This window comes from Physcomitrium patens, chromosome 2 (genome assembly GCF_059467195.1).
Source record: "Physcomitrium patens ecotype Gransden chromosome 2, ASM5946719v1, whole genome shotgun sequence".
Taxonomy (NCBI): domain Eukaryota; kingdom Viridiplantae; phylum Streptophyta; class Bryopsida; order Funariales; family Funariaceae; genus Physcomitrium; species Physcomitrium patens.
This window is the reverse complement of record NC_143411.1, coordinates 3,998,329-4,010,622: the sequence shown is the minus strand read 5'-3', so window position 1 is coordinate 4,010,622 and position 12,294 is coordinate 3,998,329. Positions and strand designations below refer to the sequence as shown.

Genomic DNA, 12,294 nt, shown 5'->3' with positions numbered 1-12,294 from the left:
ATTCCTTATTACATTTCATATAACATAATGAGTACTTCAAAATAATAATAATTATAATACACATATAAATTGATCACAAGTGCACTCAAATAGCAATCAAGAATAAATAAAGTAAGTTTTATCAATAATACAATGATAACCTTTTGTATATCAATCAATTATAATAATATTCACATAACAATTAATCATATATAAAATAGTTTGTATATGCAATGCACCAACAACCCTCACACTTGAATCAAATACAATGGTATTTACATAGTAATAGATTCTAGATGGATGAATCTTAGTAGAAAAGTATCAATTTAATTTATGTATAAATCATTTATAATATTATTCACATATAAATTGATCATGGATAAAGTAAGATTTGTTAGTAAAATATCAACATTTCTTTAAATATGAAATCAATCACAACAACATTCACACAAGAATTAATGACACATGAAGTGATTTATGTTTGCAATGTATTAATAGCCTTCACATAAGAATTGATTACACAAGGAGTGAGTGTTCTTTGAAAAACAACAATAGACCTTTAATCATGAATCAATTACAATGATATTCATATAAGGATCACACATGAAGCATATAATGTCTTTAAAGCTATTAATATTTACAACTTTAACATCTACAATTGCAACTTTATCAAATACAATCCATAAGTGATGCTTTTAATATTAGGTGATATAAGTTACTATTTCACAAAAACCTTATTAAGTAGCTAATTCTAAGAATAAGAAAAAGATGAAACCTTTTTGCTCACATAAACTTATCTAAATATAAGACTAATAATTAAAAATTAGTGTTTATACCATAAATTTGTAATCTTTGCAACAATTAATTACATTAGCAAGTATATATAGATCTTTATCAAAACAAAACATCTAAAAAGATAATATTTAAAGCAATAAAGACAAAATGGCAAGGAAGAGGAGGAAGAGAGGACATGGAACTATGTGATGGCTTATCTTCTATTATAAAAAAGCTTCACATCTAATTGACAAAGCATATATCACTTCTTTTATCTCATCTAAGTGCAATTGCCTTATAAGTAGAAGAAGACAAAGAAAATAACAACTTGAAATAGAATCTATTATCTTAAAATTCATTCTTCAAGCCTTTAATAAATATTTTTTAAAAAATTATATACAATCAATTTTTATTTATTTTACAAGCAAATTAATTTCTTTAGTGATTTTTGTATTGGCTTTATTTCATTTGCTTCACAATTCTTTGTAATGTTTTTTTAATGCACCTTTTTACTTTATTGTTCTTTATTACATTTATTCTATAGTCAAATATATTTTTTATTTTTTATTTTTATACATTAAATATCTTATTAAATACATATTTCATTTGGCTTATTTATGTCACCACTTTCTAATATTAAAAGAAGACTTCTCATAACATTGGAAGCAACACAATCATACTACCTACTAAACAAGCCTTGAAAAGACATTGTTTTCAACTTCAAACAAAAAATAGATGTATTTTAATTTATATTTAAGAATAGTTTGGAAGTTGATCATTTATATGATATTAGCAAAAATCCATGCGGTTAGGCAAAAAAAACTATAAAAGCTTATGAGAGTGATCTCTTTCACACTACAAGACCCCAAACAGTCCCATGTTCCTGCAATTCCTAAGATCTTGTATTTCTAAGTTCCCTGAGTTCTCATGCTCTTGCATTCCTTGCATTCCTTTCTTCACAACCAATGAAAAGGCTTCTTTGTCTCTTCACCTTATATCTAAATTGTTTTATGTAATAGATTGTAAATCACAACAAAAAAATGGTGAACATGAGCTCTATAAAACCAAAATTTGTTTGAATTTGCTCAACTCCATTCTTTATGTATCTTTCCTCAAACCGTTTACTAACCATGGCACAAAGCTAACAGCATAAATTCTGACTTCAAGATAGCAGAAGCATCTAGTTGAATACCAGAAGCACCATCTTGACTAATTCCGAGAATCAATAAGCAAAATCACTCATTATTTAGACAATTTCAAGGATGAGGGAAAGAAGAGATAAAACTTGTTACATAATAGCGTGCTAGGAACTACCGTAAGATTTAACAAGCTGATTTTGCAATAATATATCATATACTAGGTTCAGAAATCTCAATACATTGAAACAAGATTATTAGTGAAAAATCTGCAACAAGCAAGAATACCATGAGAGAAACGCACAAGTTCTAACATTTGCTTTCACGATGATGTACTTTTGTTGATGCATTATTGTATTCTTTGCAACCACACTCCGGGAGCAATACCAGTTTGAACTACCGCTGCCGAAAGCTCAGCACATTCTTGTGGAAAAATACTATCAATCCATACTCACCAGGTCCCCGAAACCTGCTCTCCAACCTTCTTAAGACCTCTTCTCTACCTCTTTCACCTCGGTCAGCACAGTGCAACCATTAATAGACTTTCAACTGCCAAGTCACCCCAGTTGTGACAAATCCTGCTTCTCATCCTAACACTGCATGTGCACGCACACATCCAAACTCTCACAGCTTATGGAACACACACATCTTTGGATACCACAAACTCTAGCCTCAAAGATCTGACTCAGACAACAATGCAGATTGCCCAACAAGACCACTAATACTGTACACATCACCTTACGCTGCTGCTGCTGCTGCTACTGGGGCCTGCTATGGTCCCCCAGATGGCCGGGGATTGAGAAGAGATCGCTATGGCTAATGCTGCCTCTCAAAGCCTCACTACTAGCATGACTTGCACCATACATTTAAGCATCTGCTAACATCTTTTACCATGGCCTCTAATCCATACTCCTCACAGCAGCTCATCCTTCAAAAGTAGCACATTCCACGTCTGCAATGCGCTCCTCAGGACAGGGCCAATGCTTCTCAAATTGCCGAAGAGAGCTTAAAAGAGAGAAAGCCATCTGATTACGAAGTAAGGTCAATCCAATGAACACATTCCATCCCCGTGAGAGAAAGTATCAAATGTGGTTTTACACTCGCGTTCTCAAGGTATCTATTTCATAAAGCGAAGCTAGCTGCGAACAACTGACGGACATCGCAAAACAGGTTCAGTACTGAAAGAAATCAGAGTCATTCTAGAGACCCAGAACTCGAGTGAGGCTCGAAATACTGTCAGTAATAATATTTTCTTGCAAATACGTATTAGGATGCTCACCGATGCCCTAAACCCTGTGATTAGTACGTAAATACAGTATAGAATAGAAAATAAAGAATGCCTTCATCTGTAGAACATCTGATTGAAATAGAAATTCTTGACGAAGCGACCTTCAGAGAAACTAATAACCTTCGGCCAGACACTTTGGTTACCTGCATAGAGTCGCTGTATACACAGTTTTCCGCTGTAGTGTTCACAGAAAATCGCTTACAAGCTGCGACAACAATGAATAAGTCCTTTAACTTCAGGGTAGAAAGAACTGCTATATTTTGTGGTTCTTTCATCCTTCAAACTTTAAGTACAGGGGCTCTGCATTGCGAAGCTTACAAGAATTCCTATCAGTATCTCATCAGCAACAGTGCCATTTGGCAATGGCAGTCCTCCACACATCTCGGTCTTATAATCCACATGGGACGGTAATCACAGATTGTTTAACTGAATTCCTGTTCAGATTTCCTGCTCGCTTCACTTCGCCAGCGACCTGGCTATGGAGCTCCTCGTGATTCTTCCAAATGATCGAATCTCTAATTGGTTACCATTGCTTTGAGCTGGATATTTATGGGCATCGTCGCCACCTACTTTACTGTCTAAATCAACCACTTCTTTACAGCCCTCCTTCTGTTTCATGGACCTCACATCTTTCTTCTTACTTTGGTGAACTTCACCAACTTTACTGTCACCATCCTCTTTGACACACCTGCGTTTCGATGGTTTTGACGGGCTATCCAAATCTGTGTGAACCTCTTTCTTTATCATTTCAGACGCTTTCGGAGAATCATCGTCTTCTTCTTTGTCCTCCAGATCAAGCTTCCGCGTAGAGGTGCTTAATCTCCTTGGTTTGCCAATTTCCGGCGGTGCAGAGGCAGGAGACTTCTTGTAATACTTCATACCCCCGGTTTTTTTCTTGTTCCCTGTATCCGTATGTTTGTGCGACACATTTTCCCCACCCTCGATTCCATCTGCCTTCTCCCCTCCCTCAAACTGTTCCTCACAACGAAAAATATAAACCTTAAACCTCGTGGACCCGACAAGCTCAAAGATGCAGGAATCCCCGTCCACAAGTTCATGGTCAAGTGAGAAACCACGCCAACCACCGCTCAAGCCTACTTTATGAGCAAGATACAGACACTCCCATTCCATGTTTTGCTCATCTTCCAGAACGATCCTTTCATCACGATGTGGCAAATACTGCTTGCAAAAGTTTGAAGGGAGACCCAACCAGAAGCCACTGGCAGTATGCGAATGCAACATAGGCTTCACGAAGGCAGGGTTCTTGATATCCTTGTAAACCTCTTCGGCCGCATCTACAGCAGCCATACGTGCAGCGTCGGACAGGTACCGACGTGCCAGGGACTGCCTATCTCTAGTCCCACATCGCATACGCATTCCCGGCATCATATCCAGCTGCTCCCTGTAGCTCACCATCTTCCCAGCATTTCTCCCCGATCGTCGCGCCTCCGTTGTCAACTCCTGAGACGACACCTTCCGCTTCGCCAGCGGTTTCCTCGCCGAGGCAACGTTCTTCACCTCTTTCAAGCTCTTGGACAAGTCGAACAGCCCAAGCTCCGCCATCCTCCTATTGTTCTCCTCCACACGTTGCTTCCGAGCGTCCTCATACGACAACCCGAGACTGCTCGCCACCATCGCCATTGCTCCCGACTCCCCTGTCCTCTCTCACTCACACTCTCCTCGTCACCACACCCAACAACTCCTACCCTAACTATCGCAAAACTTGACCATATCAAAGAAAGAAAAGCACACGGAAACAGAATTAACACATATGAAAGTAGGAATCAATGGCGAAAGCAGAATGGCAGCGGCATTGGCATCATCTGCGAGGTGAAGTTGGCGACGAGAAGCAAAGGCTTCGTTCCCGCCTCCCCAGCTTCAAGTCGCGGGAAGAGATGGAGCAAACGAAGAGGACTTCGAGGAGGATGGATGGGTGAACGGATGAAACGTGATTCTGTCCAATAAAATTCAAATTTTGGGGATTACTGGTGGATGAAGACAAGGCGGAGAATCCAACGCACGGAGATAGACTTCGGCTTGCATACCGACAACCGCGATCTGATTTCCATGAACTTCATTGTTTTACAAATAGATTCACTGTTAGAGATATTGAATTGTGTTATTTAACGTGTATTTTGAATCAAGGAGCGCTCTTGAACTCATTACGTGGTATTGATGGTTTACTTTAGAAAATCATTACTTTAGAGATTCTTCTGTTCTAAATCGGTGTTTGAAACTAATATAAATAAAAGTTAGATCAAAATGATATTTTGTTTAATATAATAGTGAAAAATGAATAACTTAAGTAATGCTATGTTTTGGGATTTTCAAAAAATATGTACATTCAAAATCTACTAAAATTATTAGCCCTAGAAAAGTACTAGAAAACATATTTAATTATGTAAACACAAAGATGGTTGATGTACTTTTAATAAATACCTTACTACTAATTTCAACAATTATTGGAAAATATTTTCTTGTATTTATTATTATATATATATAAAAAAAATATAGAATTCAATAATTCCATCAAACTTTTATTTAATTGTTCTACAATATTTAATAACTCAAGTGTTTGAATCTATATGTATATATATATGATGATGTATGTAAGTATGTATCTTTTAATACATATGTACATGTTTTTTGTAATATTAGTTGAATATTTTTGTATAATTCTTAGCTACATTGTTTGCATTGTGATTTCTCATTGAAATTGGAAGCAATTAGTAGTATCAATGTTAATGGCGTCACCATCAATTCCACCAAAATTTCTTGTTTAAATCAAACAATTGTTTTCTAACAAGTAATTGTGTTACATTCACACACAAACTTCTCACTTGAATGAACATGATATATATATATATATATATATATATAGAACATTCAATATGCTATCTTTCTATCTTTTTTTATAAATTAAATTAGCTAGTATTACTATTATTAATAATATTACTGTTACTTGTAGATAATAATGTTTGATGTAGTTCTTTAAAAAATTAATTAATTTTCAAAATATAATTTATATACAAAGAAACGTTTTTTTTAAGATTTTAAAAGTTCATTTATCTACTCACTTTTGTTAAATTATATTGTGAATTTACTTTGAGAGGAGTTATTTGAAATTGCTTCAATTCTTGACATCATCATACCATAATTGACTTTTGATATTAGATTAGGATACAATCCTAAAAAAACAATAGAATATAATTTGATATTAATATTAAGTTCTACACAAATATAATGCCATTCCATTATAAAATTTAATAATATAAGTGATAAAATTTTGAGAAAATTTTGTTCTCATATTTTTACTTAAGACATGTTCATATAATAATGGTAGCAATTGTTGGTAAATTTTGTTTTGTTAGTTTCTAAATGTGTTTTGTTCTATGCAATCTTAAACAATAATCATTTTTTTTTGAAGCATTTTTTTTTTCAAATTTGCATTCATTATTTTTTGAATCCAATACCACATACTTTAAATTTTACAAATAAAATTAGAGTTTTTCTTTTTCTTTTTCTTATTCACATAATTACTATTCAATTGCATAGAAAAAAGTAAAACATTTATGTAATAAAAAACCACAAAAGATGACCATCTGTTGCTAGAATTTATGTAGCCCATATGCATATCCACAAATACTAGTAATCTTCAGACTTTTCGGAAACAATCAATAGAAGGAAGGAAAAAAAAAAAAAAAAAGAAAAAAAGAAAAAGAAAAAAAGAACTACATCATTAATGAAGCAATATCTTAACTAATACTTCCATGTCGCAAATTTAAAGAAAATCAAATAATCATAATGTCCTACTATAACCTTAGATCATGTTGGACAGTTACTGCAATCCATTGAAGTAAAGCAAACTGTCCTTCAAATCACTCTTTCACCTTGTTGGAAAATACTTTATCCCACTTGTATTTTATTTGCTGAATTTTAAAGTAATCTTTGATGGAGTCACTGAAGCAATTCTTGGATTCAATACCGTCGCCACTGTACATTATACATTTGAGAATCCGCTGACTTCTTTCACCCTGGCTCTAACCCTCACTTCTTACAGCACCCCATCTTCAAAAGAAACTTATTAAAATCTGCACTGCGCTTGGCAGGACGTCAGTGCTTCCGCAGTTGCCGAGAAGAGCTTAACAGAGAGAAGGCTAGTCGATGACGAAGTTAGGTCAATCCAATGAACCCAACACGTGCCTCCAGGAACTCATAATTCGCAACTGTAATTCTTTTCAAGCATAGTATGTACAGGTAATCTTCTTCAACTGACTAGTTATCGCCAAACGGAAAGCAAATTTGACTAAGTTTTGCAGTAACGAGGAGAAAAATAAAGTTACTGACGGATCCTATGTGTTCATAAACTCTCCACCTCGAAGAGAATTTTCAGAGCCCTTTCTCTCGTCTTCAGCTTCTCTGTCACGGTCTTTCTGTCGCTCATACACGGGGTCATCAGTGGGCATTTCGTACCGACATATGGGGCACGAATTGTGTTCATCCTGAAAGGAAAAAGGCAAAAAATTAGAGCGCTGCAGAATCTTTCAACATTTTTCAAGGTACTAAACTATTTCGATCATGAATTGCAATTATTCTTTAAATCGTTTTCGCATTAAGGATGAAAATCAACAAGACCCAGAGGTTAGGTCCATTCCTACCAGCCATGGCTTGAGACAAGAAGGGTGGAAGTTGTGTTTGCAAGGTATCTCTTGTAGTTTATCTCCTGCTACCATTGTCTCCTGACAAACAGCACACTCGGTATCTTCGCCCACTTTTTCAAGATACTCCTTTCTGACTTCAACTATTGGGAGCTTTGCAACTTCCTTCTTAGATGCTGGGGGTGGGCCTCGAGAAACACTACCGATTTCCTAAATGCGAGAGTACAATCCTAAACAGTAAGTCTTATTATCTAGGTTAACATCATAAATTGTACTTGTACAGTGCATACGAATATGAAATAATCAGAAGTGTTGAAAAGTACGAACAATTAGCATAACCTACATGAAGGGTTGCATGTATGGCCTCCTCAAGTCCAATAAATTCATCACTAAAAGCGATGTTCTCACCAGCAAGTGTGGAATTGACTGTATCCATTATGGTTGGTATCTCTTCCGTTAGTTGTTGCACCTCATTGCGATCCTCACCAGAAATAATTTCCTCCCGTGTTGCCATCTGTTGAAAGCGTTCTCGTAAAATAGAATTGAGGAGATTCTGCGACTGCAACCACTGCAAAGGCGGTGCTTCCACTCCACCTCCAACAGAAAACTGGCCCTCAGAAAGATGCCCTCGATTACCTGGACATGAAACATATACATGAAGATCATCAAGAATCGTAAATTATCATGATTGCTAATCTGATTGGAAATGGAATGAAATTTGAAACTCTTCAGCATATTGACAACTTGTAACACTCCCTGCATCAACAAGGATGCTTACTGGGGCCCGCATGCATAGAAGGAGGTGGTTCATCTCTCTCTATTTGCTCTCCAATAAATTCATTTGCCAATTTGAAGTATTCACTGATTTTCTTCTTCTCTTCTGGCCGTTTTACAACAGCTGCAGCAGATTCAAAAAGCAGAAGACCAGACACCCAAAGGCTGTTCCAGTAAATCTAATCGTCAAAAGTGTGGCTGCTCTACAGACTGCCCCATAAATCTGCATACACGTTCAGATTATTTTTTAAGAACCACTATGACTGGCAGAACTAGTAAGTACAAGAAACAATCATGTCTAGCAACACGCTTTGGTCATCACGCAGATTCCATAAAGACACGCTAAAAGACACAATTACAGCAGAATACTAAACAGAAAAGAATATGACAGTGCTGAGAATGATGACTCGTATTTTTATTTGACTGAAGCGTACGTTACATTAAAAAAAAAAAAAAAAAAAAAAAAACAAAACATAGAAATTCCATATGAAGAATTTTTTGTGAGTATGCTCTCTAGAATAATTCAAATGGTCAACCTGTGAGTTGAACAAATCATCTTCCAGCGTCAATTTCATTCCCTTGCATTACATGTTCATTAGACACTTAATTGTGATCCACACATAATTAGAAGTAGCAGCAAAACCACAATCAAGCAAGGCATCAAGCAATTAGTGTGTCCAGAGTGCCGTGCCAAGTATAAAAGGAAGTTGATACATACTGCATTCTGTTCTGCTGGAGTTGCATCTGCATAACGCTCTTGAACAATACTAGTAAGAGCTTGTGCTGCAAATTCGAATTTTTGCTTCTTCTGCAGCTGTTTCAAATGCTCTGCCACTACCACCTCCAGCGATTCTGAGTCCTCGTTCTGCATGTTTCGCACTTCTACTGTCTCCATCGCCAAAGTTTTTCCTCCTCGCTCAGTCTCTCTCCATAGTATACCCCGCTTGTCGCGATCAGGATACAAGTTCTGATCGAGATTACTATACGTCAGACCTCAGAGATTAACATCGTTGTCACTTCAAACCTAGAATTATTCTAGAAAAAAACTCTCATAAATCTCAGAAATTTACTGTGATCCTCAAATATTCAAGATTATTGCACATGACAGAACAATAATCAAGTAACCAAGTAATAGAAACCTAGTAAGAAAGAAAAGGAAAGAAAAGAAAAGGAACTCAAAATTCTTTCTACGGAATGAATTCCACAACCACGTAAATTTACCCTCCTCTTCATCAAAAAGCATAATTCTGCTCACGAAGATCAAGCAACACGCAGACGAATGTTTATCCCAACCAAACCTCTAAACACAAACCAATCAACACAAGTTCAAAGGAACAGCATCATCGCGAAAAATTCCGACACTTCGCGCAACTTACTCAAATCCAGCTTAAAATCCGCCAGCAACAAGTCCATGTTAAGCGAAAGACAGAGTGTGCGGATCGGAGCTCTGACACAACGAACGCAGTCAAAATTGAAGCGACTTCAGATCGCAGACAGGGGCGTTTTTGCCAGTAAGGAATGGGAAGCAAAACGATCCAAGGTGCAACGAGACTCTCCCTCCGTTTCAGACTCCCACGACCGTTCCAGCGCAGACTATTTCGAAACGAACCATCGCCGAGGCTGGTTTCCATCGTAGAATGATTTCCCATTCCACGTACGCATTCGCGTTCTTGCCTGGAATGGTCGTCCTGCTTTTTGCCGTTCTCTCTGGGAATGGTCCAGCCTCATCACATGCTGGAGAGGACCATCAAGGTTTTCTGGTCTGCATGGGACACTGATGCCGACAACTCTTGAATATTGTAGACAGAACTGCGGGTACACCATTGCAAGCATGGACTGTGCGAATGTACTGGGGCCAATTCCCATTGATTGAAAATGCTCTTGGAAACAAGTGCTTACGTGTTTCACAAAAACGCTGAGTGAAAACGTCGTTGAGTTGTTTATGCTGGAATTATGCATGAATTGGCTCCTCATCACTCACCATTCATCACACACAAGGGCAGCGTGGAAAACGAAGTTTGGATGACGCCCGTATTCTTGAATGGATTAGAACCATTGTCACTGTGGGGTGGCACGTCGGTGTCACGGCCTCTGTCACCGCGTCAGTTGTGAGCCCTGGAAGCGTTTTTTATTTCTTTTTTATTATGTTTTATTTATACATTTTTTTTTTGTGTGTATGTGTGTTGATGGTCAGGTTTGATTGATTCGAGGAGAATGTTCAATGTCATGGTAAGAAAAGGTGTGCGTGCATCTGCTTTGCTGCGCTATTGCTCCTTGATGGCCCTTATCAGCTTTTCTTTCAAGCATCAGCATGAGCTTGAGTGAGGCTACTCTGTTGTCGGCATTCTCTTGGACGTTTCTGTGTGGATCCTTATGTGTGGATCGTGGCTTGGATATCATTCTTGAGGCTTGTATCCTTCATGTCCAGTTGTGGAAAAAATCCTAGATAAGATCCTGTTTTCTTTCAGGCACGAGCTGGCTTGTTAGCGCTGTCTTCCACTTGTGCGTCTGAGGGAAAGGCATTGAGACTACGTAGCTCTGTTTCCAGACTCAACACGACTGGAGCTTTTCAACCTGTCTTTAACAAGGTCAACCGACACATTTCTTCTTCTTCTTCTTCTTCGGGGGGGTGAGAAAGATGATCCAGGGTGTTTTGCAAAGTTGATTCTATGATCCGTTGAATTCATGAATACAGTTATTATCTCTGAGAAACAGCTTTCTCTGAGCTGTTTCTGCCAAGCAGTGTTGATAATAAGAGATTCATGAGCTAATTAATACAAAACATTGCTGCGCAACGAGTGGTTCAAGTCAACCGATGTGCTTAAGAGTGTGAGGCAGGCACTCAAAACTCGCTGATTACAGTTTCGTTTTGCCCCTGTATTCCTTAAGAGCGTCGCCATCCTTTCCCAGAAGAAGCATTAAAGAGACCCAACTGGAGCACAGCGTCCTGACAGTGGAACTCGACTCATTTGATTGCGTAAAGCAACCACAAAGTGCACGGCGTTTCGCAGCCATCACTGAGCTTTCAGGAAAGCACTGTCCAATACTCGTGATGGCGGGGTTCCCGACTAAGGTTCAGATGGTAAAAGGTCAATTGCTTGGAATCAACAACTCCTTACCTTCTAAGCTCGGAAGTGGCCAAAACTAGGGTTTCATGTCAAAATAGTGTCTCACGATCTGGATCGCCAATTGTTACCTCAGGTCCTGTCTGATCAAGTACTAGCGAGGACTCTCTTACCAAGCAGAAGTAATAGCGACTTGTTGCCATACTTTCTTCCAAATTGTGCTCAGCACTCGAAAGCCAATCATTGGTCTTATCAAACCCTAAAGCTAGCAAACGAAACCCACACATTGTGCAATACTGAACGCAGCGAAAACCCAAGGCAAATGTACAAAACCACAGTCTCCACAGATTAGGTCACCATTGTCGTGTTCAAGGACTTTCAAACGACACCTATACTCCGCAACCAGCGAGCATCAGAACCTCTATGAACACCCTACAAAGTCCTAATCAACTGTAATTAACGCACGTTGCTTTCACAAAAAAACTCAAAGATCAGAGCCAACGCTGACAAGAGATGCACAAGCCGACCTGGATGCTCTGCAGGATCAGGTTTGAGAAGCTCAGATCAGGAGAAACGACTCTCCCACCAGGAAACGGATGCCCGCATGGCTTCAATACAAA

The 12,294-nt window shown here is 37.9% G+C and overlaps 4 protein-coding genes across 5 annotated transcripts; all 4 read right to left on the bottom strand.

Annotated features, from left to right (window-relative positions):
- Window positions 1-2,204: 2,204 nt before the first annotated feature.
- On the bottom strand, window positions 2,205-3,452 carry LOC112294573 (uncharacterized). The gene is made up of 2 exons (XM_024545184.3): window positions 3,321-3,452; window positions 2,205-2,914 (listed from the first exon to the last, which is right to left on the bottom strand). Exons 1-2 carry the CDS (start codon window positions 3,450-3,452, stop codon window positions 2,813-2,815), a joined length of 234 nt encoding a protein of 77 aa, XP_024400952.2. The 3' UTR covers window positions 2,205-2,812.
- LOC141044306 (B3 domain-containing protein Os06g0194400-like) lies at window positions 3,359-5,028 on the bottom strand. Its single transcript, XM_073529110.2, has one exon. The coding sequence runs from the start codon at window positions 4,816-4,818 to the stop codon at window positions 3,634-3,636; it is 1,185 nt and encodes a 394-aa protein (XP_073385211.1). The 5' UTR covers window positions 4,819-5,028; the 3' UTR covers window positions 3,359-3,633.
- Window positions 5,029-7,079: 2,051 nt separating this feature from the next.
- Window positions 7,080-10,153, bottom strand: LOC112273557 (uncharacterized). Of its 2 annotated transcripts, XM_073531416.2 has the most exons (6): window positions 9,986-10,126; window positions 9,328-9,576; window positions 8,614-8,832; window positions 8,244-8,471; window positions 7,836-8,045; window positions 7,080-7,679 (listed from the first exon to the last, which is right to left on the bottom strand). In XM_073531416.2, exons 2-3 carry the CDS (start codon window positions 9,502-9,504, stop codon window positions 8,725-8,727), a joined length of 285 nt encoding a protein of 94 aa, XP_073387517.1. In that variant the 5' UTR covers window positions 9,505-9,576; window positions 9,986-10,126; the 3' UTR covers window positions 7,080-7,679; window positions 7,836-8,045; window positions 8,244-8,471; window positions 8,614-8,724. The 2 variants fall into 2 exon arrangements, with proteins under 2 accessions (XP_073387517.1, XP_073387516.1); XM_073531415.2 differs by lacking the exon at window positions 8,614-8,832 and having other exon boundaries at window positions 9,986-10,153.
- Window positions 7,530-8,271, bottom strand: LOC141044552 (E3 ubiquitin-protein ligase AIP2-like). Its single transcript, XM_073529142.1, has 3 exons — window positions 8,179-8,271; window positions 7,836-8,045; window positions 7,530-7,679 (listed from the first exon to the last, which is right to left on the bottom strand). Exons 1-3 carry the CDS (start codon window positions 8,269-8,271, stop codon window positions 7,530-7,532), a joined length of 453 nt encoding a protein of 150 aa, XP_073385243.1.
- Window positions 10,154-12,294: the final 2,141 nt, after the last annotated feature.